The following is a 27,724-nucleotide window of genomic DNA, read 5'->3' on the forward strand; positions in this document are numbered from 1 at the left end:
GGCGTTGCCTCTGCAGGAACTCTCCTGAACCTCAGCGTGAGTGACCACAGCCGGTCAGGCTCCCTCCTTCTGTCCTGGGATGAGCCAGAGGGGGGTGCCGAGGGATATTTGCTCGCCCTCTCCTCCCTGGGATCAGGCACGCTGCTGCAGAATGGATCGGCTGGACCCAACATCACCAGCTTCTGGTTCCACGGGCTGACCCCTGGCATGTGCTACAAGATTGAGGTGACAGCCATGTTTGCCTGCATGGAGACCACCAGCCAGACAGTCACAGCACAGACAAGTAAGGGGTTCCCCAGTAACTGCAGAGTCAAAGGGTCTCAGTCTTCCTACCAGTGATTGTTACACTGCTTTGGATAGTGTGAAGTACAGGTCTGTGTGGACTCCCATGCATTCATGGGGAGGTCAGGTTTTTCTTTGCTTCCATGAGGATTAGGGTCCTCCCCTCATCCCCCAAGCCCCAAGGATCTTTCTCTCATCCATGTGGAGGGATCTTGCATGGGCAGTGTTCACACTATATGTTCTGGAATAATATAGCTAATGATGGACCATCCTATGATATGGACTGCAGAGAGCTGAGGGGTGGAAAATGTTATGCCTGGAGGTGCAGAAAGAGCTACAAAGAAGTAGTATCTGCTTCATGATTTTGGCACATCTCTGCCAATCACTGGCTCACCCACCGAGCCTTGCTCTGTGCCCTCCCTAGCTGATGCCAAGGATTGGGGGAAGGGGGCAGGGCTGGTGAGTCCACAGCTCAGGTGAGGATGGAAGCCTTTACCTGCATCGCCACAGAAGATCCTTGAGTAAATCAGTGCATGTGAAGGTGGAAAACCTAGAAAAGGAGAGTAGAGTTGGAGGGAGGGGGTTGACCAGCAAAAGAAATGGTGTCAGGCAGCAGTGGTGGCTGCAGGGAGCAGGGGCTGGTGCTCACAGGAAGGCAGGAGCAGAGGACCTGGCAGCAAGTGAACTCACAGGTAAGTGCTGATGGCTTTGCCTTTCTCAGCACACACCTGGTGTGCTGTCCCTGATCAAGCCTTCCTGCCCAGTTCAGAGTGACTGTGCAGAGGTTCCAAAGGGGTTGGTGCAGCCCACACAACCCATGGGAGATTGGTGACTTGTTAGGGAGGTGATGGGGCCATGCTTGGGGGACTGAGTCCTGTGGAGCTGGCTGGCAGGACCTGACCAGGTGAAGGCACTGTCCCACCAGCCCTTGAGCAGCCTAGCAGGTCAGGCATCGCCAGACAACTAGCCAACGCTGTCTGTGCCATGTCCAATGCAGGTCCTTCACCTGTCCACAACCTGAGCCTGAGCAGCAGCGGGAGCTCCGAGGTGCTTCGTGCCTCCTGGGCACATGCCCGCGGGCAGCGAGATGGCTACCACCTTGCCCTCTACCACAGCGACTCCCAGGCGCTTGTGAGAAATGTGTCCATCCTGCCAAACACTTCCATGTTCCTGTTTGACGGGTTGCTGGCTGGCAGCGAGTATGCCTTGAAGGTCAGCACGCTGGCTGGATCCAGCCAGGCGAGCACCAGTATCCACCAGTGGACAGGTAGGGAGCGATGGGTGTGCCTGCCCAGGAGGGAAGGGGTGGGAGAATGGGTTTGGCAGGAGGCATGCAGCACCCTTGCGCTGGGCTGGCAGAGAAGGGGAGGTCTCCTTCAGGGCTGTGGTGGAGAGTTTGTGTTGATGGGGAGCAGCTGGGAGTTTTTCACGACCCTGCTGTAAGCCCAGTGTGCCGGGCTGGGGGCAAAACCTTGCGCCTCGGTCCTGCCCTGAGGGATCAGCAGCTTGGGTTTGTGTCCTCTGTGTCCCTGTGGAAGAAGGGCAATCCGGGGATCCTGACAAAAGATCTTGGGTGGTGGGAGCTGCATTACCAAGCTGCCAGCCCCTCTGCCCTGCAGCCTGAAAGAGCGTGACAGTATGGAGGGGCCTTAAGAGCCCCTCAGCCTGCCTGGGAAGGGATGTGGAAGATACATCCCTTGGCAAGGGAGCAGCTGTGGCCATAGGAGACCCTGGGGAGAGAGAAGGGTCCAGGGAGCCCCAACCCTGGTGCTGAACCTTGCTGCCTCCTGCTTCTCCCCTCAGCTCCCTCCATCCCCACCCAGCTGAGGCTCAGCCCAGGCTCCAGCACCAGCCTCGTCGCCTCCTGGGCAGGTGCTGCGGGAGCCGCCTGGCTGCACCTTGTGCTCCGCAACCTCCTCACCCAGACGGTGACCACAACCCTGTCAGCCAGGAGGGGCCTCACCAGCTACACCTTCCAGCATCTCCACCCCGGCACCCCGTACTGGCTGGGGCTGAGTGTCACGGCTGGGTCCTACACTGTGGTGGGGCCCAATGCCACCGCTTGGACATGTGAGTATGATGGCCAGGGGTGGGGGAGGACCTCGGTGACTTGGTTTTCTCCCTGCCTCTGGTCCAGCCTCTGAATCCAGAGGCCTCCTGCCAGACCCCTGGGTCCAGAGTGCAATTCTGGTGCTTGGACCTGGCCAAAAGCTGCTCCAGGACCCAGCTCTGGGGCACTGAGATAGCAGGGCCAGTGAGTCACCATGGCAGGTGAATTCCCAGTGCCAGCCTGCTTCTCCTTCAGATGCACTGGGATCAGCCTCTCCCTGAGGAGGAGGCAGGAGGGGCAGCAGATCCCACTAGTGTTCGGTGCAGCTGGAGCCAGGCTGTCATGTGCCTCAGGGCTGTCCAAGGGCAGCAGAGAAAACAGGGGGCAAGGCAATAGTGGTTCAGCTGGTTTGAACTGGAAGTTTCTGGAGGGAAATGGGTGTTTGGTCCTCTTTGATTGTTATCAAGAGTATATTTTGGTAGCACCTGATAACCTCATCCTGGTGGATGTCCCTAATGTGCCAGGTGCTGTGCAAACACAGCCAAGGAAGCCAGCCTCTGGCAGGTGAAGAAACTGAGGGTAGTCCTCCCAGACCCCAGCTAGCTGCACCATTCAACCCAGCGTCCTCCACCTCCTGGCTCAAGCTGACAAGAGCCGTGAGAGACTGTGACTTCCACCACTGCAGCCCTGGTTTGCTGCTGACACCATGCCACAGCACTGCAAACAGGCCTGTCCCTGGACTTGCTCTCCCAGATGTTACCAGGAAAACCAGAGGGGAAATGGAGAGGCCAAGCCTGGCCTCCTGGAGAGAGCAAGGCTCATGCCGAACGCCAGGAAAGTGTTGGCCCTCTGTAGTGAGGAGCAACAAATTGTGGAGGTGCCAAGCTGCAAACTCTGAGCTGTTGTGGCCAGTGACTCATCCTGGCATATGCTGGAAGGTCAGGCGTGTGCTGGAAGGACCTGGGTGCCACCAGATGACAAGTCTCCAGCTCTCTTCTGCTCTACCTGCCAGTCTGGGAAGCTGGAGCCTGCTCACTGCTGACTGCAGCTGGGATTTTGGAAGACATCCACAGCCCCAGTTCATTTGTTTCTGCTATGAAGTGAATGACTTGATCCCTGCTGTTGCTGGCTGCAGCTCTGACCTACCCAACTGAGCAAAAGTCCCCAGTGCCAGATGTATGAGCCAGGGGCGTCCATCCAGGAGTCTGGTCCAGGCCACGTCCTGGGAATATCAGCAAGTTCGTGACAGGACACGAATGGAGAGGAGGGGGACTTTTAGGAATTTCCGAGCTGGGCTGCCAGCTTTGTCTGAGTTTTGCTAGACCAGGAATGGTTGTGCTAGGGAGTAGAGACAGCATGCTCCAAAAGGACGTCTTAAAGCTGGATGTAACCCTGCAGATAAGCAAGGAACAAGGGTCAGGGGTGTATGAGGTCCAGAGCACCTCATAATCCTGATGCACACAATCCCATTCCCTTCCCTTCCAGACCCCCTGAGCCCTGGCAATGTGACCCTAAGCAGTGCAGAGGAGCAGAGCTCCTTGCAGGCTCACTGGAGCACCCCAGCAGGAGGGAGGGACTTCTACCTGGTGACGCTGCAGGAGGGAGAGGATGGTGCTCCAACGAGGAACATCTCTGTCAGCGGCGACAATGGTCATGTCACCTTCCACGGGCTGAGCCCCGGAAAGCAATACTCTGTCCAGGTGATGGCGGTGGCTGGGCCTTACCGGGCATCAGCCCGCAGCACAACAGCCTGGACACGTAAGCAGAAAGCCCCAGCATGTCCTTTGGAGGCCGTTTCTGCTGCCTGATGGAGGCGCTGATGCCTGGAGGGAGGCTGGTGGGATGGGGAGGGGGATTGCGGCAGGGGCAGAGATGGGGCTGTGCAGCACAGTGGTACCAGGTCTCAAGAGTAAGCTGTGGGTCAGAGCGGCAAAATCTGCTGCCTCGTAGTTCCCTGTGATGAAGGACTTGGAGGTCCTTGATGGACTTGTGCCAGGTAGTGTCAGGCACAAACCAAAACTAGATCCTATGCAGTAACCTTTGGGCTCAGAGTTCGGCAGGCTTCGAGCCAGCTGCCCCTCCCTGTGCTCACAGCAGCTGGTTTGGTGAGTAGTGAAGTGCCACTGGTGCCCCCCGAGCAGCATCTTCCTGTGCCCGGGCCCTCCTGGGTGACTCGTGGAGCCATGGTTGGTGCTGCTGCCCTGGGAAGGAAGGACTGGAGCCTTAAGCAGCACGGGGGGGCACTCCTTCAGCCCCTGGTGCCTAGAGCAATAAAAGGCTCTCGGTGCTGGCTGCCCCTGTTCGGCGGGGGGAATGCTGCAGAGTGTCCAGAGAGCAATCTGGCTGCCTGATGCACTGCCACATGCAGTGATGTGCAGTATCCCGTCCTTGTCCCTTGCAGAGCCACTAGCACCATCTGGTGTGAGTCTGTCCAGCCAGGGGAGCTCCTCCAGCCTACTGGCCAGCTGGGAGGAGGCAACGGGAGAGGGCTACATGCTGGCACTCAGCCCGGTGGAGCACACCATGAGGAACAGCTCGCTGCTCAAAGGTGTCATGAACTTCACCTACGAGGGCCTCCGCCCTGGGACCCTCTACGCCTTTGAGGTCAGCACCGTGGCTGGCCCCTACACATCCTCACCCCGGCGCATCACCAACTGGACATGTGAGTGCCACAGCCCTCACTGCAGCCAGCTCTGGGGTTCCCACTGGATTTTGCCCTTCCCTGCAATGTCGTTTCTCAAGCCATGTGATAGCATGGGTCTTCTGCAGCTTCATGCAATAAAAGGGCGAAAGGCTCAGGAGGAAAGCAGAAGTGCTGCTGCACGTGTCTGACCCAGGTCTGTATCCCAGTCACCCAGCACAAGTGTCAGCAGAGCCCAGTGGCATCCTCCTCCTCCTCCCTCGGGCTGGCCTGCTGTGGCACTGACTGGGCTGCACCCACCCTAAACAGCCTCTCCACAGCCCTGGTCCAGACCATCCCACCCACCACCTCCTGCAGCACCAGAGCAGCCCTCTCACCATGTCAGCCTGAATTCTTGTGCTGGCCCAGTCCCTGCCAAACTGGTGTGTGGGTGTCAGCAGGGGGGATGCTGGCCAGCTCAGACCCCACGGGCGGCCAGATGGGGGTCTTCCCAGAGAAGGGACTTGAGCCCCAGCACATTTGGGGTTGTACTTCTGCCAGGTGACTCCAGTCCGGGTGCAGCTGTGACTCTAGACTTTTCCTGTCCTAGATCCTTTGCCTCCAGAGCAGCTGACCCTCAGCAACCAGGGCCGCAGCACCTCTCTGCAAGCCTCCTGGAAAGCAGCTCCTTCTGGCAGCACCGGCTACACAGGCACCCTCTGGGAAACCAGGTCCCGTGAGTGGGTCAGGAACTTGACCGTGGTGAACAACTGGACGAATGTCACCTTTGAGGGCCTGGTCCCTGGGCGTCAGTATACACTGGAGATGGCTGCTATGGCTGGACCTTACAGATCCCCTGTGCGATCAGCCACAGACTGGACATGTGAGTGTGATACCTCCACCTCAATCCTACTGCAAATGGCAACCATGGCCTGCCAATGAGAGCAGAAAGCTCATGGCATGGAATAAAGGCAAAGTGTGGACCACGTATGGAGAGGCAGGGGAACCAGGGCCAGGGATGCATAGACAGACAAGGAGTGGAAGGACAGCCAGAGCCACATTCAGCCAGGTTGGAAGTAAAGGGGTCTTCTGTGCAGGAGAAACCCAACAATGAACAGAAAATGCTTCCAAGTGTCACCCAGTGGGAAAGGTGGGGAACCGCTTCCGTGTTTGTTGCGGAGCAGAAGCTCAGGCTGTTCTGGGGTTCGGTATGCCGGGGCTGGTGTCTGACCTGAGCCCACCAGGGGCAGGCGGCAGAGGTGCCCAGGATGAGCGTGTTCAAGCCCACGCTCCGCACCATGGCAGCAGCACCACAACTGCTTCTCACTGCCTGGATGTCTCTTCTCTCTCAGACCCCCTGGCTCCGGCCGGCGTGACCCTGACCAACACCCGACGCCCACTGGGACTCTCTGCCTTCTGGGACAAGGGTGCTGGCGATGTGGACCAGTTCCACCTCCAGCTCTACAGCAAGAGCCATCCAGTGCAGAGGAACATCTCAGTGGGGCCAAACACCAACAACTTCACATTCCTGGGGCTGTCCCCTGGCATTCAGTACTTCCTGAAGGTGACCGTCCTTGCTGGCCCGTACAGATCCTCGTCACACTTTGCCACTGAGTGGACATGTGAGTGAGAAGTGTCCTCAGCCTTCTGCAAGACTGGCAGTGGCAGGGACGTGTCTGAGCGGAGGGAGGGCTCCGGTGAGACCTGCATGCTCCCTGCCCCTGGGAATCGGAGCACGTGTCATGGGTTAGGTGCTGTGTGCTGGCTTCTGGGCCCCAAAAGACCCTTTTCCTCAGCTCAGGCTTTCCCCAGTCAAGCTGAACCTTTTGCCTAAACCACTCATGATCTCAAGGCCAGCCTGGGCCTGGTGGGAGAGGGATGTGAGAGAGGAAGCACAAAGACCCCTATGAGCTTGCTGCTCCCTGGCCATGGAGCATAGCAGCCCACTGGGGAGCTGAGTGCTCTCTTCTCAGTAAAGCACCTGGGGACATGCGCGGGCAGCTTCCCCCAGGACAACAGTGGAGCTGGCAGCCTGCTGCCACTGCTTCTCCTTTAGGTCTGTGCAGAGGCCAGGCTGCGTCCTGGCTTCCCCACATGCTTTCCTCCACCATCTCATGGATCTCCATGCTGTTTCCCCCTAGATCCACTGTCTCTGGCTAACGTGAGTGTACAGCCTGGCCAGAGACCCCAGGACCTACATGTCAGCTGGGTGGAGTCAGGCGGTGGCAGAGAGCACTTGGTACAGCTCTCGGTGGCTGAGTCCCTGTCCATCATCAGGAATGTGTCTGTCCCCCGTGGAGTCACCCAGCTTGACCTGGAGGGGCTAGTGCCAGGCTCCCGGTACCGCATGGAGATCATTACTCAGGCTGGGCCTCATCGCACCTCCTCTCAGACTGCCATCGCCTACACTGGTAGGAACGCAGCTCCTCTGCACCCATACCCATCTCTGGTACCCAGCCTGGCTCTTGACCTGGAGAGGGGCTCAGGACCAAGAGAGGGGTCCCAGGGCTGCTCTTGCAGCAGAGCTCTGTGGCCATGTCCCTGCAACCCCACTGGTGCCTGTCTCCTGCTCAAGATGCTGGCTCTCTCGTTGGGACCCTCACTCATCCTGAGCCCAGCAGCTGAGTGGTGCATGCTGTGAGCCTGCCCCAGCGCTTTGGGGCAAGGCAGTCTCAAGCTGTGGTGGTGATGTACCTTTTCCACCTGGGACACAGGGAGCAGCTTTTATCTGGGAGCAATCCACTGCTTCCAGCAGTCTTTAGACAGCATGTTAAATACTCACAGTCCTGCAGCTCCGAGCTTCATTCTCAAACTAGAGTCAGCCCTGAGCACCCCAGATTTGTCTCCTGTAATGCTGTTTTTCTCCCGCAGTCCCACTACCTCCTCTTTCCCTGTTGGCAAGCCCTGTCAGCACTGCCTGGGCTCTGGCTGTGCACTGGGAGACCCCTCCAGGGCAGAGAGATGGGTACCTGCTCAGCATGCATGAGGAGGGCTCTTCTGCACCAGCAAGGAAGCTGGAAGCAGGGAAGGACAGCACCAATGTCACCCTGGCACAGCTGGAACCGGGAACTTGCTACCTTATTGGTATCTGGGCAGTAGCTGGACCCTACCGTTCCCTCCCCAGGAGCGTCACTGGCTGCACAGGTGAGCATCCATACCATCCATGGGTGATTTGGGTCGGAGCACTGCAAGGGGCTCCAGAAGAGGATGGAGATCTCCTCAGGGAGAGGAGAGGAGGGCGCCCTGGCCTGGTTCCCAGTGATGCTGGCCTGCAGCCATCTCCTGCCTCTTGCAGCCACCTTGTACCATATGGGCACAGAGCCCTTGCTGACCAGTTGCTGCTGGCTGCCTGGGGAATGCAAATGTCCTCCCTGGAAACAGTTGCGTGTTCAGAACTGGATATTTTTATCTCTGATTCACATGTCTTTCTTTCCTCACAGTTCCTGCTGCACCAACAAACCTGAGCCTTACCAACCCAGGCAGCTCCTCAGAGCTTTACATGTGCTGGAACAAGCCCCCTGGCAGGAGGGACCACTACCGCGTTGTTCTGTATAGCCTCAGCACTCAGAGCAAGAATCGAGTCCAGACCTTGAGTCCAGATGCCCAAAATGTCACCTGGATGCACTTGGAGGCAGGCAGCAGGTTTGCTGTGCAGGTGACTGCTGTGAAAGGCTCGCTTGAAGCTTCCTCCACCAACGTCACCCAATGGACATGTGAGTCTGATGGGCTGGGTTTGACACAGCACTCCACTGTGCCCCAGAGCCTCCATCTGAGCCTTGCAGAGCATCCACCACCACCTTCCCCATCCCAAACCATCTGTGCCCCTAGCTTCCGCACAGTTGTCCCACCTTTCTGCTCATTGTCCTCACTCCTTCCGCAACTAATCCTCACCACCCACCTCAAAGGCTCTGGGTATCTCCCCTGCCATGTGCAGCTGTAAACCCTGGGGCTACTGCATGCAGAGCCACGTGCACTGTCTGCCCATTTTTCCCCATGCTTTTCTCTGGGAGGATCTCTGGTGGCCACCCTGCCCACCACCCAGTGGGAGCTGGGGGCTGGGGTCCAGCACTGCCAGAGCATGAGGAACCACTGGGCAAAGCATAGCTCATAGCTCTGAGCAGCAAGCAGTGGCACGTAGGACTGACTGTCTCCCAGTTGCTTTCCAGACCCCTTGGCCCCTGACAACCTCACCCTGGGCAGCCCCTCTGCCTCCATGCTGCAGGTCTCCTGGGAAGCAATGGGGCGAAGAGCAGAAGGCTACGTGGTGGATGTCTATGACACTGCCTCCAGCGCTCCTGTTGGGCACACGGTGCTGAGTGGGGATGCCAGGAGTCACATCTTCAGGAACCTGAGCCCTGGCAGCCACTACAGCGTGGCAGTGAAGGCCACAGCTGGACCCTTCCATGCCAGCACCCCCAACCTCACCCACTGCACACGTGAGTACGATGCTGTACTTGCAAGCCGGCTGACCTCCACCAGATTGCCCCCTTCCCAGTTCAAATCAGAGGCCGTACTGGTGCAGCCATACCCTGCCTTGCCTTCCTCTCTCATCCATGCAAGCACCCAGTGCTCATGCCCTGCTAGATGCAGCGTGGGGAATCTGTACATGATCCTGTGGCCTGGCCACATGCATCCACATGCATCCACAGGCTTGGGCAGGGCCAAGGAGAAGGCAGCTGCCGGTGAGTCAAGGGCAAAGCCAGCCTTTGGGATCTTGCAGGGCTGACCCACCTCCCGCAGCACAGGCCTGGCAGACTTAGAGCATCTCCTTTCTCTCAGTCCAAATGTGGCTCCTGGCAGTGACCTGTGTTTTGTCCCCAGGCCCGCTGCCCCCGGCTGCTGTGCACTGGCTGAGCACGGGGCACCCTGACAGGCTGAGCGCATCCTGGGGGGCTGCGGCTGGGGGGCGAGATGGCTACACACTGACCCTGTACCACGCACGACTGGGCACTGTGGCAGCTACAGCCTCACTGGGGAGTGACACCCACAACTTCACCTTCACGGACCTGACCCCAGGATATGAGTACTCCCTGGAAGCCAGTGCCACGGCTGGACCATACCAGGCAGCAGCACCCAACATCAGTGGCTGGACACGTGAGTGCCTGGAGGAGTGTCCCCTGCAGAGGGGTGGGAGATGTCGCACCCCTGGGCAGTCCTGAGCAAGGCTGGGAGGTTTACAGGGGACCTATTATCTTTGGAGATGTGCACGCACATGCGCAGACTATTACCCTCATGGGCATGTGGATGTTCAACTGTAGACTTACTTGTACAAGTCCAGGCTGATGACATGTAGGGTTGCCCAGCTGTGCCCAGGCGGGGACATCCCTCTGCCTGTGCTGCCCCATCTCCCTTCGTACAGGAGCACTCGTGCTCTCACTGAGTCTCCTCCAGCAGGTGGAAACCACGTTACCGTAACGGTTTGTGAAATGAATCAGTGTAGTACAAGAGGCTAATCCCAGTCCTCCCAGGAGAACAGGCTGCCTTATCGGTTCCTGATGGAGATTGACTAGTCCATCCATGGAGATGGGAGATGGACTAGTCCAGCACTTCTCCCCACCCAGAAAGACTTCAGGCCAGAGTATAGATGCTGTGCCAGCCCTGCCCAGGCAGCTGCGCACCAGCGGGGTGCTGGAGGATGCATGTGCAAGCAGCGGTAGCAAAGGTGCTCCAGTGGGGCTGCGGAGATGAGGGTGACCTGTGTGAAGGAGGGTAGGCAAGTAAGGGGCCACAAAGGGTGAGCAGCATTAAAGGTGGGGTGAGATGGGGGTGGAAATGAGAAAATGAGTGTGCTAGGGGGGATCTGGGAGTTCCAGCCCTCAGGGAGCATCTGTCCTGCTGGACAGTGCCCATCAAGTGTCTCTTTCCTTCTGCATGGTCTCCAATCCCTAATATCAGGTCTGATGACTCCCCAGGCCCGCTGCCCCCAGCCACCGTGCGCTTGCTGAGCACGGGACACTCCGACAGGCTGAGCGCATCCTGGGGAGCTGCAGCTGGGGGCCGAGACGGCTACACACTGACCCTGTACCACGCACGACTGGGCACCGTGGCAGCTACAGCCTCACTGGGGAGTGACACCCACAACTTCACCTTCATGGGACTCGCCCCAGGAAGCAAGTATATGCTGGAGGTGGTGTCCATGGCTGGGTCCTACAAGACACCTGTGGCGAATGTCAGCAACTGGACGTGTGAGTACCCTGTTTTGAGTGTGGTGTGTGCCTTGCTGGGCAGTTATGAAAGCTCATGGCAAAGGATGCAGCCCTGCTGCCCATCATGGCAAACCTCAAGCCCTGCCTGAACCCAAGGGCACATCAGTGGCATGGCACTGAGCAGGGCTCTGCCCACCCCCACCATCGGTTCCACCAGCCTGCATTAGGCCAGCTGAAGCTCCAGGGGCTGTGCTTCAGAGGAGAGGCACGGAGGAGGGAGCAGCAGACGGAGCATTCACCTTGTCTCCCCTCTGGCTGGCTGGGTGCTCCCTCCTCACCCATCTCAGGGTGTCTCGCTCCAGCTGGGACGGGGCTGTGTCTGCTCAGAGCTGCCCAGCGTGAAGCTTGCATTAGCTGCTTTTAGCTGCCTCCAGGCTGGTGGATGCAGCCATTCAATTGAGATGAAGTGCCCTGTCCTATACGGTGCCTCCTTTCTGATGGCGCTGCCAAGATACCCAGGCAGTGTCCTCAGACCCTTCACCGACATGTCTCCGATCCTGTCTCTCCAGACCCGCTGGCACCCCGTAATGTGTACATGACAAACCAGGGGTATCCCAACAGGCTGAGTGCATCCTGGCAAGCTGAACCCCAAGGACAAGACAGTTACAGGCTTCTTCTGTATCACTCGGGATCAGGTATTGTGGCAGCCAATGTATCTGTTGGGAAAGGCACCAGCAAGTTCACCTTTTCTGGCCTGGCTCCAGGACACAAATACCTGCTGGAAGTGGCAGCTGTGGCAGGGCCTTACACAGCCGCTGCAGGAAACATCAGCGACTGGACAAGTGAGTGGCAAGAGCTGGAGGTCCTTGCACCATGCATGAAGCTCAGCCTTCCCCAGCTGGGTGGGCTCGGCACCGGTGGTGGGAGGGGGCAGGGACACAGCTAGGGCTGCTGCCTGGAAGCTGTAGGTACCACTCTAGCAATGGGATTGTGGGCTATGCAAGCCCCCAGCGGAGGGGAGAGCAGGGCAATGCTGCTGCCCATAGGACAGTCTGGCAGCCATGGCTGCTGTTTCAGGAGGCAGACCGTCAGCTCGTGGCCCCACTGGTCACACAAGCTAGTTCCTCCAGACATGAGTGACTAAACAAGAGCAAGGGATCTCATAGCAGTAGTGCTGCTCTGATAGGACACCCACAGCCTGGGAGATCACAAGGCCTTACAGCCAGGGGGAGGACACCCCACCATCCCTGCTGCTTTTCTCCCAGGCACTCAGAAAATTCCTGGCATGGGGGATAAGGGGAGACTGGGATATATTTTTTTTAAGGAATGTGGAAATTGCAGATAAGCACAATAAGCCTTTTCATGTGCTTGTCCCCACAGTCCCTGCACTTTGCTTGGGGAATCTAGAGATCTCTGCTCCCACACTCAGCCAGCCCCTGGCAGGGTGCTGGGAGTCATGTGCAGAGCCCTTCAGGCAGGTCTCTAATGCAGCTTGCTAATTAGCAGGGGGAAGAACCCATCTCCTCATGCTCTTCACCCTGCATGTTCTCCAGCTGTCATTTAAAGGTCATTTCTGTTAGTGGGACCCAGCAGCTGCATAAATGTTACCACTGAACATATGAAGTTTCCTTGCATATTACCCATCTTCTATTTGTATCTCTAGGATGGAAGAGAGTACATGCATGCCAGTAACTCTCCCCGGTGTGGTTTTCATTGTAGCCCCCTCAGTTCCCAAAAATCTCTCTGCGGTGGCTGAAGGGAACAACACGATGCTCGTCTCCTGGGGCAGCATCTCTGGACAGCAGGACGACTGCCAGCTGTGGCTGCGGGATCCCAGGAACAGCACGCTGCCCTGGCGACATGCCCTCGGCAGAGGGCAAGTCCAGCACCTCCTGCAGGGGCTGATCCCAGGGAGGAACTACTCTGTCTCCTTGAGCTGTGTGGCTGGGCCCTACTGGAGCAGCACCAAACCCTTGGCAGTGCCGATGGGTGGGTATACACTGCCGTGGGGATGGGGGAGTGCAGGCTGGAAGGGAGAGAAATGCCTGGGTGGCCTCAAGACTGGCTCAGCCCTTGGGTGTCAACAGAAACATGGGAAGTCTTCATGGTAGGAGAGAAGGAAAGCCAGCAAGGTGACCCTCTGGTAGCCATCAGCTCCCTAAGCTAGCTCCATCACAGAGATTTCCCATCACCTTGTGGCCTGGCTACCTGTGAAGCAAAGTGGACTCTGCAAAGATCTCCAGTGGTCTGCCTCTCCTGTAAGACATCCGCTCAGGTCCTTATCCATTCACTTTGTCCTGTGGCCCTTGGCACAGAAGGCTTCCAGGTCACAGGTGTCTAGCTCAGCTCCTCTCTCATTGACCTAGGGGGACACAGTAGAGGACCATACTGGCTCTGAGCCGATGCATGGGCTGAGGGTGGGATTTCTCTGATCCAGTAAGTTCAGAACCTGCTGTATCTCCTTCGCAGAGCCAAACCCAGTGCAGGATGTGCAATGCCTACCAGAGTCAAGGAGCCTTTACTTAAACTGGACCAGCTCTCCTGGAGATGTGGAGGTTTATGAGGTGGTGACAGAGAGACTCTCTGATGATGGTCCTCCCACCTCCAAGTATGTCATGAGCATCCCTAAAAGCGAGGCCAGTCTGGAGGGGCTGTGGCCAAACTCCTCCTACCGAATTGTTGTGAGCACAGTGGGCACGAACACAATGAGAAGCCAGGCTGTGACTCTGCTCTGCAACACAACAGTGGAGGGTGAGGCCCTTTCTTTCCTACAGTCTTGCCACAGACCCCAGGAGAAGACACCCAGTGTTGCTAATAAGTCATGGGGACTCCTTCAGGTGCCTGTGAGCCCCATGTGGTCCTGCACTGAACTGTAGTGTGTCAGGGCTCTGGCCAGTGACACTGGGACCAGTCACAGGTTGAGCAATGTGTGGTGGGTCTGTGGGAGCAGGGACACACTAACATGTTGGCTGTGCTTGCTGGTTCCTCTTCTAGCCCTGCCTCCACCCCTGCGAGCAGATATCTTCCAGGTGGAGGGCAGCTCCACAGTTGTCATTCCATCTGACCTGTTCAGCGAGGAGAATGGCCAGATTGAGTATTACGGTGTCGTTGCTACCACTAATGATTCACGTAAGTGCCCTGCGCGTCCCAATCTGCAGTAGCTCCCTGGAGGGCAGCAGGTCCCCTGGACATCACTTTGGGACTACCACTGTCACCTTGTACATTCCCCTTCAGTGCTGAGGCCCACCCAGGACATCATGTCCAGCACATGGTATGACCACTATTATGGGACAGAGGACTCCTACCTGGCTGTGCTAATCCCCAATCCCTTCCATCTGAGCCCCAGGAGCTCCCCAGAAACCTGGCGAGTGCCAGTGGGAACAGAGGAGTGCGGCCAGTCCAGGGCAACATGCAACGGGAAGCTGAAAGCCAACGAACAGTACAGGTGAGAGACATCAGCATCCCTCTTGAGGGGAAGGGGCTAGAAGAGAAAAGGGACTGCACATGTCCCTGCAAGGTTCCACCAGCTCCCTGGATGTCACCTCACCCTTGTACTTCTTGGACTGCCAGCAGTGGACCCCCAGGGTTGCTCCACCAAGCAGCATTTGAAGGATGCAAGGGCTGATGTACCAGGTAACATTAGATGGTGTAAGAGGCCAAGGAGAGGGAGAGCAGAAGTGAAGGTGAGGCTGATAAGGGCTGTTTGTGTTGCCATTGGAGCTGGGCCATATTGTGATCACAATATTCATGAATTCGGAGTCTTATTTAACAATAAGTAGAATCCAGGAGCATGGATACATGTTCCATGGATGTATACAGCCATATTTTGTTATAGGGCACCTTTGTAATAGTTTGGGATATCTTTATAACAGGTTTTCTATTACAAAGAATCGTATCTTTAGTCAGACCTCTGTTAATTTAGCAGCTTACGATTTCATCAAGCAGGGACTGTATCCCTAGGCATTTCTCTGAAAAAGGGATGCCCCAGAATCTGGAAGGTTGTCCCATTTCAATTTAAAGAAACTTACAGCAAGGATGGCTGATTAGTGGTAGAAGTTGCTGAGAGAGTTGGGAAAAAGAGAAGGAAAGACCATGAGAGAGCTTCACTTTCCCCTATGAGTAAAGCGGGTATTAGATCTGCCCTTAAGTTTTGTGATGAGTGGGATCAAGGTCCCTGGTGTTGGGTTTGGGCCTGCTGGCTCTCATTCCTTTCTTCTTTTCTGCTTTGTTCTCTCTCTTTCTTTTTGCTACATGCAGACTCTGCACTTAAGTGAAGAACTTACATCGATTCTAACAGAGTTGTTTTAAATTTACACATGTTGCCAAACAGGGGCTCTTAACTCAAGCTACGTTTGGGGCAGCACTGGCAGAGAACAGAGGCTGGTGTGCACACTGGGCTGCATCAGGGGAAGGGGAAATACCTGCTTCTCCTGGGAAAAAAACCGGAGTTTCCAGGGAGCCATTCCTTTGGAACCCCCACCTGAGAGTAGGATCACCAAGAACAAACAGCCGTCTGGGCTCTCCCTAGGGACTGCACTGTCACGCCTGGCAGGAGTACTGCATGGCAGTGCCCCCTGTGCCCCCACAGGTGTCCTGAGCCCCGGGCTGGCACCGGAGGGTCTCCAATTGATTCAGGAGGTTTGAGACTGATTGCCCATCAAGCCCATCTGCTCCTCATTGCTAAGGGCACCTGCCTGCCCTGGGCACAGCAGGGCAAGCCTCGCTGCTTGGCCCTGGCAGCCTCACTTGGCCTCTGCTCCTGCCGGAGCAGCTGGAGCAGGACAGCCCGGCCTGTGGGACATCGCTTTGGCTCGGGCAGGTCTGTCAGCAAAACCACACCGGGATACCCCTCCACCCCCCAAATACTGTCCAGGCAGTGTCTCTCCCCTCCCTGCTTCCCAGCTGCCTTTTTCACTCCAACACCGACCTCCCGAAGGGCAGCAGCTGGTTCAGAGCCACCAGTCAGTCCTTAGTCCACCTACTGTGATTCAAATAACAGGAACTTAACTGGGGACTAGAAGATCCTTTTGCAGGTTTTCACAGCTTGCTTTCCTTTTGGCTGCCCTAAGCTACGTGCATCCTCAGTATGCTGTGCTGCTTTCCCAGTTAATCATCAGTAGTGTAGATACTGCTGACAGCCTGTCTCCTCTGAACAGCCCTTGTTTCCTGTCTTTCAGTGAGTTATTTATCCACCAGCCCTTATTTCTCGTGCCGTGGCACTTGCAGGCTCAGTTTCCAGAGAGGCCTTTGCTCTGGCAGCTGGGTCCAGGGCACTGCTAGAGGGGCCTTACACCAGGCTGTGCAAACTTCTGGCTGCTAAAATCCAAAGCGACGTTTGAAAGCCATAGCTTGCATTTGGGGCACCAGAAGACCAACCCTTCCAAGTTACCTGCACAGAAGGAAGCCAGCTCCGCAGGGAGCTGCAGGGTTTGGCGTGTGCACTGCCAGGAGGAGGATGTAGGGCAGAGCTCCGCAGGGATGAGGATGTGCCAGTCACTTCAGTGTGCGTAAGGAGGGGTCTGGATTGGGGCTCAGCCCACCCAGGTGAGGTGCCCTTGTTTCAAGCAGTTACGCAGGCTCAGGTCTTTTAAGTCTTCCCAATTAATGGGTTGACATGAACTAAGACAGTGACTCAACCCAGCTTGGTTTTCCCTACTTATTGTTGTGTTTCCTTATTTGCATTCTATAAGAAAGCAGAAACTTTTGTCTGCAAATATTTGCAGGCTTGTGTCTGCAAATAAACCTTTAGAGGCCTGTTTCCCATCTGTGCTTTCTGAACATTTTCTTATGTTCTCCCAAGTGCAAAAGACTTGTCGAAGAGGCAGAAAATGGAGGAAAGACCATTGCCACACATCCCCTAAATCCCCACCAGAAAACCAGCTTCTTCCAATACAGCATTTCAAAACAGAGGCAGCTGTCCTGTTCCCTTGGGTCTTCCTGCTGCTGGCTGCATGAGTGCTGTGCTCAGTGCAGATTGCCCCTGATGGCAGGACTCTGCTTTGCCCTAGGTTCAGCATTGCTGCCTTCACCAAATATGACCCAGTAGCCCCTGCAGTGACGTTCACCATGTTCTCAGGTAAGATGGAGAATGCCACCTCCCCTACCTGGCTGTGTCAGTTGGAGGTCATTAACAACAACCTGACAGTGACAAGCCAGAGGGAGATCATAGGCTGTTACAAATATAAATAAATAAACACAGGCATTTACTGACTCTTAATTTTGTCCATTCTGCCTCATTTTTATCCCAGCTGCTGGATCTGGTGCAGATGCAACTCCACTGTCAATGCCAATAATCGCTGGAATCATCACGGGATTTCTCTTGACACTTGTCACTATTTTTGCTTTGGTCTACTGGAAACAGCTTAGAGCAAAGAGGTGAGGATGGGCCATCTCTTACATGTTGGGTGCAGGCTGAGAAACCCAGCCTTCAGTGCCAGGTCAGGAGCAGTGAGAGGGTATAAAAAGACATTTAGGCAAACTAGGACAGCCACTAGTGGAGTTGTGTTTGGCAAGCACAGGGGCGAAGGGCAGGGGCGAGAGAGGGGAGAGGCGAGCTGCCCACATGAAATTGATTCACAGAACCCTACCCGTGCACAAGGCAGTGCGCCTGATGTGAGCTGTCTGCTCCCAAGTGCACCGTGAGCCAGCAGGACACAATACACTCACGGCATCTGTCCCCACACTGCAGGGCAGGGTAACATCTCCCATGCTTTGATTCTAGAACCACTAAGAGCAGCCTGCCTCAGGAAATGGTGACCTACAGCTTGAGGTGAGTGCTGGAGTCTTCCCGCGCTGTGTGTCCCCATTGCAGGTCTGAGAGTCCTTCACCTACTTCCTTTCTCGTGCTTCGACTCTGGAAAAGCCCAGCTCTGTCTCTTCTCCTTCAGTTATTTTTTTAATCTTAGGCTTTCCCATGTTCAGTATTTATTGCCCAGCCCCATTCCAAGCCAATGCATTGTCCATAGCTCCTCTGCAAGGCTTCTGCAGTAGCATTTCATCATCATCTTGAAGTCCCTCCCAATATTTAAACAGTGCTTTGCTGGACTCACGTCCCTGGGCAGTGGCGTGGGCTATAAACCACCCCTGCGTGTGTGCACCTGGCCATTGTGTGTCTCAAGGCTGAGCCATCTCCCGGGCCACCTGGCTGGCCTGCCAGACTTCCCAGTGCTAAGGCAGGTTTTTCTCTGGACTTCTTTTCACGTAGAAACGTGCATCGGCCAATTCCCATACAGAACTTCAAGCAGTACTATGAGATGAAGACAGCAAGTGCTAACTACGCTTTTTTCCAAGAGTTTGAGGTGAGATTGAGACTACTGCTAGCGATAAGAATTTCCTCTCTAGGTAGCTCATGCTGTTGGGTGGCCTGTATGGATTCCTTATCTCCAGGGACAGTAATCCACCCCTCTAGCAATCCAACTGCCATACTAGGCAGTCTTGGAGGCCAAAGATTGGATGAACCAAGTGATCAGGCAATTCCTTCACTCAAAACCTGTTTTGTTCAAGTTCTGGTAGAGACACGTGTTGTCTGTGGCGTGAGGTGAACTAGCACTGTCCATAGCTGCTGGTGGAGAAAGCTAAGGGCCCCAGGCCTAGACTGGAGGTGAAGATGCTGAGTGGTGGTGTGATGAAATCCACCTTCACAGTGTTAGGAAAGAGCCAAAAGGAGGGTCAGGGAGCACCCTCAAAGCTATAGGGGCCAGGCTGCGAAACGCACCTCAGGCTCCCTGCACTGACTCCTGCTGCCAGCACCTGCAGGCTCCGAACTGTCCTGCTGCCAGCCCCTGCGAGGGTCCCGTCAGCGATTTCAGACCCTCCCCAGATCACCCTTCTCTGGCCTGAGTGGGGACAGGGGCAGAAGCAGTACAAGGTATTTCTGGTTTTGCATACAAGATGATTCTGTTTTCTCAGTAGAGTTCTGGTTTCAGAGAAGTTTTTTTTCCTCAGTTCTTCTTGGGTTTGTGTTCTTTTAAATACAAACTGTGCTGTTGGAAAAGGCACTGGGAAAAGCCACCTATGGCTCAGAGCTCAGAGGCCGTGCTGAGGGAGGAACAGAGCAGTTCCCTGTGCTGGGGGACTGACCCTCTTTAACCACAGACATTGCTGTTGGCCATGAGCAGGGAGCTGGGTTGGCCAGGAGCTCTCCAGAGAGACGTTTGTGCTCATCTTCTCCCCTGTCCTACAGGAGCTGAAGGAAGTTGGGAAGGAGCAGCCAAAGGTGGAGGCTGAGCTACCAGCAAACGTCTCCAAGAACAGATATCCCCACGTGCTGCCCTGTAAGTGCTGTCTCCCCATGCCTCCCCCCAGCATCTGTGGTGGGAGTTCGTACTGCGGTGCGCAGGGGTGGACTCACCTTGCATCGCTGCAGTGTTCACAGAGCCTGGCTCCTCTCCTGGGAGAAGAAGGAGTCTTTAAATGGCCCTCAGTTTCCCCTTTTCTGCTGGAGACCTTAAGGTCGAGCCAGAGCTGAGCCACCATCCTCCTCAGCTCCTCCAGGAGGCTGCTGGGCAGGTGCTGGGTGAGCCCAGCTCAGGGGTGGGTCCCAGCTGGAGACCATGGGTGTCCCGTGGCTTCTCTGATGAGCCTCATGACACCAGCTCTGCTTTCTTACCCCCTGCCAACCCAGCTGGCAGGCAACGCTCACCTCTGCAGGGAGAAGGTGCAGACCCCCACTGCTGGCTGCGTACACCAAGCTGCTGGGGCTTCTCCCAGTGTGTTACCCAGGTGAAGAGGAGATGGCCACATCCCGGTGAAGGGCTGCTTTAGGGGCTCATGTGTGTATGGTCTCTTTCAGATGATCACTCTCGGGTCAAGCTGAGCCAGCTGCGGGAGGAGCCCCACTCAGACTACATCAATGCAAACTTCATGCCTGTGAGTGTCCACTTGCCTTCCCCGCAGAGACATGGACACAGGGCACCACCAGAGGAACTCTGCCTGCGTTCAGGTTGTGAGGGTTGGTGGGCAAGAGCTGCCACTGAAGCCACTGCTGGCACAGATTGGCAAGGAGTTGGGGGTCAGGCGGAGATGCATAGTTGCCCTTTAGCAGGGATTGATAGAGATCGTCCGATGGCAAGTGCTGTGAGTGCAGAGGTGTGAGTGTGGGGAGACTGGCAAGGCTTTCTGGTTTCTTCTTGAGGACTGTCCTCTTCCCATCATCTCCCAGCTTACTTCCCTGTCTGTCTGCTTGCTCTTTCTCCTTCTGGTCTGTGCAGCAGCATTTGAACAACCCTGGAGCTGTGCCCACATCCCAAATCCAGGAGATATTTCCGAGGTAACAGGCAGGGCACACAGCATGCATGCGTGGGTGCGTGGATCCGTGGGGCATGTGTGTGTCAGAGGGTCAAAGGCAAAGGAGCAGCCTGAGACCTTGCATGCTCACCCTACCTGCAACGACTGGGGAGCACAGGAAAGACCCAGTTCTGTCTTTCCCTGGTTAGGCTGAATGAGGAACTGCTTGGAGGGGAATGATGGGGTTCACATCTTTATTCCAAATATGTAGAAAGCATGTGCCGGGCAGCACATGCTTCCTGTGAAATCAGCTGCTTCTCACATCAGCTGCCTGGGAAATGTAGCTGCATGGGCTAAGGGCAACAGGCATTTCTCCTTGTGCCGCAAAAGTGGGCCAGGCACTGACTGTCCCAGGGCAGAATCCACCTGCCTCAGCAACTTGTCAGCTCCTTCTGTCTGCCTCTTACTCAGGGCTATACATCCCAGCAGGAGTTCATTGCCACCCAGGGCCCCCTGAAGAAAACGATAGAGGACTTTTGGAGGCTGGTGTGGGAGCAAAACATCTGCAACATCATCATGCTGACAGTGTGCATGGAGAATGGGCGGGTAGGTCGGCATCGCTGGGCTTCCATGTGCCAGCCCCAGCCAAGCTCTGACCTGGTTGTGTGAGCTGAGCCCAGGGCTGGGTTTGTGCCCTCTGTCCACCCCCCTCTCAGGTGTGGCTCCTGGGTGAGCACGGGCCACACAGCTTCCTCAGCAGGCAGTCTGGGGGGGACAGAGGCTGATGTGTGCATCTTGGTGTTAGCTTGGGGTAAGAAGAGGCAGAAGTGGAGCTTAGTTGGAACCATGCCCATCACCCTCAGATGTTTCTGCAGCATCTGAAATTACCACTTGCCTCTGATAAGACACTTCACATAGACTGTTCCTTCAGTCTCCGGGGATGATGAGACCCACACAGGTCCTTTTCTCTGGGGGAGGCTGAGATCTAAATGAAAGAATGTCAGGAAGAGCTGTGCGAAGCTTCCAGAGGGAAGGGGAAGCACCCCTGCTGGCTCCCCCAAGACCTGCCCTGGCTCCCTGCACAGCTGCTGTTCTCCAGATGCTCCCAGAGAGCTGGGAGGTCACCCAGTGGGACCTGGGCCCTCGCTGGCCTCACTGAGACCCTGCCCTGCCTGTGCTTTAGGTCCTCTGTGATCATTACTGGCCATCCGAATCGGCCCCAGTCTCCTATGGGCAGGTCCAGGTCCACCTGCTGATGCAGAGCAGCTCTGAGGAGTGGACCATACGCGAGTTCAAACTGTGGCATGTGAGTAAGGACCCCAGAGGATTCAGGAACCCATCAAGAGCTGGGGGTTTGCATGGGATGCAGTGGCATTTCTCCTCGGTGGTGGTGGCATAATTTCCTTTCCCTGCCATTACTGGGGTTTGAAGAAGTTCCCTGAGGAGCAGTCTGTCACTTCAGACTTGGTAACACAGAAGTGTCCAACATGTAGCCTGCAGCTTCAAGGGCATGTTGCACAGCAGTCAAAGGCAGGTCTGCTCCCTGCCATCTCCATGTGCCTCACCATGCCGGAGGGCTGTGGAGGAGGACAGAGGAGCAGGAGACACCAGGCAGTGCAGCAGACCTGGTGCTGGCTGTTGCCTGCAGCTGAGCCAGGTGTCCCCATGTCCCGGAGTGTTCCCAGGGCTGCAGAGTGCAAGCATGCCCCTGCCCTGTTGGGCTGCACACTGATCACCAACACCCCCACCGGCAGGAGGGTCTCCGGGCAGAGCGGCATGTGTCCCACCTGCACTACACGGCGTGGCCCGACCACGGGATCCCAGAGTCCACGACTTCGATCATGACCTTCAGAGAACTGGTCCGGGAGCACATCCAGAGCACCAAGGACGCGGGGCCAACCCTCGTGCACTGCAGGCAAGTCTCTGCTCCAGAGGACGGCAGGAGGGGACAAGGGGAGTGGGCACGGGGGACAAAGGTCCTACTTATGCACAGACTGGGAGGGAAGGCAGTGCCTGGAAGACACAGCTGGTCTGTAGAGAGTCTCCTGCTTGAGTGCTGGGCGTTACAGGTCTGCTTGCAGCCTGCCCTCCAGTCTCAGGGGATGGGGCAGCTGGAGATGGTCAGCAGAAATCCAGGGCAGCCTGAATGGCTTCTCAGCCCCATGCTGTGCTGGGACCAGTGCCCCAGGGTGTGTGGGCTGGCGCCCCAGTGTGCAGCATCTAGGAGCCATGTCTAGCAGCAGGAGGGGAGCCCATAGGCTGTGAGGTCAGGCAAAGTGTAACCATTGCCATCTATGTTCTCAGCGCTGGCGTGGGCCGCACCGGCACCTTCATTGCCCTGGACCGGCTGCTGCAGCAGATGAAGCAGGAGAAGGTGGTGGACATCTTTGGTGTTGTTTACACCTTGCGGATGAACCGTTACCTGATGATTCAGACACTGGTAAGACCTCTGCTCCCTGTTCCCCCTGGTCCCTTGCTCAATGGCATAAAAGCCAGCAGGGCTGGCAGGCAGATGAGCTGGCTGGCTGGCCGTAGCGCCCCCAGGCTGGTCCCCAGCCTGACACTGTGTCATGGTGCTGCTTAAAGCAGCAGTTCAGCTGCAGTGGGAGTTGCTTGGCTGTGGGGGTCCCCAGCAGCTTCATGCCCTGCTAGACCCACAGCAGCAACATACGGAGTCTCAGAACCCTCCCAGGAGGCTCAGAAACACCTCAGAGCACCTAGGAACAGGATCAGGCCCTTTGCAGGCAACTTTTAACCCACACCACATCATTGGCCTGTGATGCTCTACAAGCCCATCTAATATTTCTAATACTCGGGACTGGGACACGGTGTCAGTACTACCCTTCAGGACAGAAGGGCAGACCCAGTGGAGGGATCTGTGGGCTCTGAGATGGAAGTAACCAAGGCCCTTTGGGCATGAATGTAGGGTTGTTAGGGCATGAACGTAGACACCCTCTGCCCGCTGGGCAGTGCTGTACCCGCCGTTTTGTGCTGTCTGCGTGGTGCAATGCTCTATATCGCTGTCTGCCTTTGCCTTCCAGTCCCAGTATATTTTCCTGCACAGCTGTATCCTGGACAAGATCTTGGAGGAGCCGCTCGTGGGTTTATCAGGGACAGAGAGGTAAAGGGCTGCTGTGTTTTGCCTGCCACTCTATCCACCCTTCAGGTGGCAAACTGGGCTCCTGACCCCGGCTTGAGCCTTGGCTCCAGGCCAGAAGGATGGAGAAGCCCAGCCAGCCGTCCCAGCCAGTGTTTCGAGGGGGGCCAGCCCAGGGCTGGTTGTTCCCTGCAGCATGAGGAGCCCAGCCCATAACTAGGTGTGAGCCACTGGGCACACTGGGAAGGCCTGTGGAACTACACCTTCCTTTCCTCTGGCTATGCCAATGCCAGGTCCGAGGAGCTGCAGAGCTGTCCTGGGGAAGGTACTTCAGTCAGCCCCTGGCTTCCCAACCAACAGGGAAGCCCTAGAGATAGGTTGGCACTGGAGGGGCTCATGGCATTTGGGTGGCCGTGGGATGACAATCCTAATGGAGGCCAAGAGAAGGGAGCAAGGTCAGGCTAGGCATGGCTTGCCAGCCTACCCTCATTGTCGCTGAGGCTGCATCTGGAGGTCACATATCTATATTTATGGTCAAATTTTCTCCTCCCTCATGCAGAACAGGATGCCCTTGTCCTTGCTGCATCCTGGGAATGGGCCCTGGGCTGTGCCACACCTGAGACCTGCCTTTGTCTAGGGGAGAGCAGGTTTGGCACAGGCCAGAGTTGGGCTGGGGACCTGCGAGAGCCCCGGCATTTGAGGGGTGAAGGTCTGCTCACAGCCCTGTCCACTTACTGCAGACACAGCCTGCATACTGCTGAGTTTGCTTGACCTCGCCCTCACTCCCAGTTTCTCTCCCCAGGTCCTGCCGTATCCCGCTGAAAAGCTTTGCTCAGCACTATGCCCAGAAGGCAGCCAAGTCCCATGTGGGCTTCCTGAGGGAGTACGAGGTGAGAGCTGTCCTGGGCAGGGTGCAGGGAGTGGTGCAATGGCCGTAGGCTCTGGGGGGACCTGGGGAGCGATTGCATCTCATCAGGCTGGGGGACACCCAATAAGTGCCTCCTGAGTAGGTCCCATGCCTCAGTTTCCACGTGCCTGGCTGTCCTAGCAGTGTCCCCCCTCCATGGCATTGCGTCCCCAGGCACACAGCTCCCTGACACACCCTGCAATGATTAGGGTCTGTCCGTGACTCACTCCTTCCCAGACCCCATGCAGGGCAGGGACCTGCCTGAACACTCTTCTACAGAGAGATGCAGCCATCTCCTGACAGCACAGAATAGACCTGGCAGCGCACCACCAGAGGTGGTCACATAGCACCCCTGCTACGGCTTCTGCACGTGCAGCCGTAACCTCCCCTCTGCTGAAGCCAGGTGTCCTCAGGGGTCCCCAGTTCCTCCTATTCCTCCTGACCTTTCCCTGCTACCTTCTTCTTCCACTCTCACTCTGGCAGACCCTCCTAGAGGCAGTCAAGGAAGAAGCCAGCTCTGCAACACCATCTTCAGGCAACCAGCAGGCACGGCCCTCTTCCAGCATCCTCCCATGTAAGTGCTGTGACACCTTGCATCCTCTTCCTTCCTGTACCTGTGTGGAGCCAGGCTGAACCAGGGCTCGTGCTCCACTGAGTCCACCACAAGGCTGCCAAGGTGTTTCAGGGGTGGAGCACAGGGATGTATGGGACTGAGACAGGTGGGTTTGTTCAGTGTGGAAGAGAGAAGGCAAGGGGGAGATCTTACTGCTGTCTTCAAGTACCTGCTGGGAGGGCACAGGGAAAATGTCAGGTGTTCTCAGAGGTGCACCATGGAAGGACAAGAGGCAATGGGGATGATTTGGAAGGGTTAATCAACTCATTATGAGGAAAAATGAATTCCAATAAAGGTGGCCAAACACTGGAGCAGGGGCCAAGAGCATCTGCGGGCTCTCCATCCTTGGAGGTATGCAATCTCCATTGTCTGAGACACTGAGCGACCTGCACTACATGTATCTGCTTTGAGTGGGAGGTTGGGATAGAGACCTGTCTTTTGGGGACCAACGTCCATGAGCTGGAGAAGAGCACTGCAGAGGGGAGCACCTTTGCAGAGAAATAGTGAATGGGAGGTTGAATTTGTGTGGCTGTGCAGAGTCTGGCAGTCAGTCTGCAGGAGCTGTGTGAGCACAAGGCTGCCCTGGATGCCTCCACCTCCCATCTATTTTGCAGATGATCGCTCCAGAGTGAAGTTTTCCCTGCTGGAACACGGCCCTTTCTCAGGTCTCCTGCAGGTGTGGCGTGTCCCGGTGAGTCACCCCCAGCAGCAATGCCCACCCCTGTGCCTGGGTCCCACAGGCAGCAGGTGATGATCCCCCTTCCTCACAGTGCCCCTGCTCCCTGCTGCCTGGTTCCTGCACTGCTCCACTGGTCGCTGCTGCTGTGATCCTCTGTGGGCAAGAGGGGGCTGAGGATGTGTCTTCCCACACCTGCCCAGTTTGGGCTGTCCTCACTTCTGGTGCTTTCTCTTCTCTCATTGCCTCCTGACCTGCTGAGCTTCCCTTCTTTTCCTGGCCTCTCCCGCAGATGCCTGGGCTGGCAGGGTGCCTATGCCACCCCCTCCCACAGGAGAGTGATGTTCTCATTCCTCACCCAGGGCTGCAGCTCCAGCAGGGAATATCTGGCTGTCCAGGGGCCTGACAAGTTGACCATGGAGGACTTCTGGACCCTGGTGTGGGAACAGGACATTCACACCATCCTAACACTTCTCCCACGGCAGGAGAAGGTGGAGGTGAGGCTCCATGCCTGCCTGTGCCATGGCAGAGCAGGGATCTCTTTAATGGAGTTGGAAGCTAGCCTAGCTCCAAAACTTGAACTCTTTTCACTGCCTCCTGAAGCCTGGGCGCAGATCCAGCTTAGCTGAAGCTAAAGCTAAACCTTTGCTGTGTCAAAGTGGTCCCACAGCTTGTCACAGGAGACAGGTTCTGTCTGCCCACCACCCAGTCCATGGCCCTGGACTCAGCTGGTACTCTTCAAGCTGCATCTCCATGGCACCCAAGGGCAGCAGCTCCTGCCTCTGACCAGCCGAGGTGGGGAGCCGAGCAGCTCTGTGTTAACAGGGAAGCTGCCTGCGATCTGCTGTTGCTTCCAAAACTTCCCCAGTGTTTAGCTAGGGAATGAACACCCAATGAGGGTGCTCTCGGTCCAAACCCATCGCAGACCCCTAAGATGGTGGCTGATTTGAAAGATGGCAACCGTCAACATGAAGTCAAACTTGCTGTTGGACACAGGTCCCAAGCGAGGAGTGCTGGCCGCTGGAAGGAGACTCTCTCTGCACAAAGATGCTGACCATCCAGTGTGGCACAGAGAAGCTTGTCTCTGGATGGAGGTGTATCCAGCTCAAAATGAAACACGTACGTGTTGGTGGGGCTGGCCTGGCTCCCACTGCCTGGGATGTTCTTCACTGCTAGCAAACAGGTCTGTAGGGGCAAGGGCTGAAAGGTCCATGGAGACTTGTCTTGAGCTGCAAGAGCAGAGTGCCAGCAGTCCACAAATGCAGGAGAGAATCTAGACTTCAGCATGCAGAACATCTGCTGGGTGGACACAGGAGAAACAGGTCTTTCTGACCTTCTTTGAGAAGGCCTGCATAGTTCTGTCTCCCTCTCAAGGGGCAGGTCAGGTGCCATGGGGAAGGAGAGCAGGTTGCCAGAGGCACTGTACCCACTGCACAGGTGGTGGGCAATGGCCTGCCTGAGACTGCCTGGAAAGCTTTCCAGTAGCTAGCAGTTAGCTCAGGAAAGCATCTGACAGCCTAAGCATTAGAGAGCTGGGACCTCTCTGCATCCAAACTCACCCATCCCTCCCAACAGCCATGTCAAGTCTTTGTGTTTCACCAGGAGAAGAAAGCAAAGGAGAGGCAGGTACAACAGTTCCTATACACGCTCTGGAGTCCCAAGAAGCAGCCAGATGTCCAGAGCCTGGTGGAGCTCCTCACTGCTGTCAGACAGTGCATGAGCCCCCGGAAGAGAGCCGGTCCTCTCCTGCTGCACTGCAGGTACATCACATTGCTGCTCCCTCCATGGGCAGCCTCCCAGAGCCGGTGCCGCCGGGCTGCACAGCACCCTGGCTCAGCCACCAGCAAGGCTGCGCCCTCCACCACGGGCCCTGAGGTTCTGGGGTCTGTTGAGAGTGGGCTGAGGTGCCCAGGCCGTCCCTGGGCTGACTGCTAGGCTCATGGGGGCAGCCCTGACGTCCTCGTCCGCTTGCAGCCAGGGAAAGCTCACAGTCCCACAGGAGCCAGCACAGCCAGCACACAGGCAGAGCTGGCTCGGGCGAGGGATGCACAGCTTGACGGGGCAGCACAGGCTGGATCTCTGGGCTCCTTCAGTGGGCACTTACCTTG

At 56.5% G+C, this 27,724-nt stretch overlaps 1 protein-coding gene across 4 annotated transcripts in view; it reads left to right on the forward strand.

Moving 5' to 3' along the window:
- The window catches only part of LOC130159780 (receptor-type tyrosine-protein phosphatase V-like), a 41,000-nt gene that overhangs the window by 9,861 nt on the left and 3,415 nt on the right, over positions 1–27,724 (forward strand). For 3 of the 4 annotated variants that reach the window (XM_056361778.1, XM_056361777.1, XM_056361780.1), the window contains 35 exons: positions 17–283; positions 1,280–1,549; positions 2,086–2,352; positions 3,818–4,090; positions 4,734–4,994; positions 5,563–5,835; positions 6,305–6,574; positions 7,094–7,363; positions 7,824–8,096; positions 8,393–8,665; positions 9,119–9,388; positions 9,774–10,046; positions 10,865–11,137; positions 11,668–11,940; positions 12,818–13,087; positions 13,568–13,849; positions 14,093–14,227; positions 14,333–14,543; positions 17,107–17,174; positions 17,347–17,473; positions 17,820–17,867; positions 18,303–18,396; positions 19,281–19,371; positions 19,890–19,966; positions 20,795–20,929; positions 21,507–21,629; positions 22,078–22,238; positions 22,628–22,763; positions 23,365–23,444; positions 24,223–24,310; positions 24,811–24,901; positions 25,555–25,631; positions 25,979–26,113; positions 26,613–26,735; positions 27,219–27,376. In XM_056361778.1, coding sequence (XP_056217753.1) covers positions 17–283; positions 1,280–1,549; positions 2,086–2,352; positions 3,818–4,090; positions 4,734–4,994; positions 5,563–5,835; positions 6,305–6,574; positions 7,094–7,363; positions 7,824–8,096; positions 8,393–8,665; positions 9,119–9,388; positions 9,774–10,046; positions 10,865–11,137; positions 11,668–11,940; positions 12,818–13,087; positions 13,568–13,849; positions 14,093–14,227; positions 14,333–14,543; positions 17,107–17,174; positions 17,347–17,473; positions 17,820–17,867; positions 18,303–18,396; positions 19,281–19,371; positions 19,890–19,966; positions 20,795–20,929; positions 21,507–21,629; positions 22,078–22,238; positions 22,628–22,763; positions 23,365–23,444; positions 24,223–24,310; positions 24,811–24,901; positions 25,555–25,631; positions 25,979–26,113; positions 26,613–26,735; positions 27,219–27,376 — 6,496 coding nt within the window. The remainder of the gene's footprint in view (positions 1–16; positions 284–1,279; positions 1,550–2,085; positions 2,353–3,817; positions 4,091–4,733; positions 4,995–5,562; positions 5,836–6,304; positions 6,575–7,093; positions 7,364–7,823; positions 8,097–8,392; positions 8,666–9,118; positions 9,389–9,773; positions 10,047–10,864; positions 11,138–11,667; positions 11,941–12,817; positions 13,088–13,567; positions 13,850–14,092; positions 14,228–14,332; positions 14,544–17,106; positions 17,175–17,346; positions 17,474–17,819; positions 17,868–18,302; positions 18,397–19,280; positions 19,372–19,889; positions 19,967–20,794; positions 20,930–21,506; positions 21,630–22,077; positions 22,239–22,627; positions 22,764–23,364; positions 23,445–24,222; positions 24,311–24,810; positions 24,902–25,554; positions 25,632–25,978; positions 26,114–26,612; positions 26,736–27,218; positions 27,377–27,724) is intronic. The other variant, XM_056361779.1, reaches the window with a different exon arrangement.

The sequence above is a fragment of the Falco biarmicus genome, chromosome 16 (assembly GCF_023638135.1).
Source record: "Falco biarmicus isolate bFalBia1 chromosome 16, bFalBia1.pri, whole genome shotgun sequence".
NCBI lineage: Eukaryota > Metazoa > Chordata > Aves > Falconiformes > Falconidae > Falco > Falco biarmicus.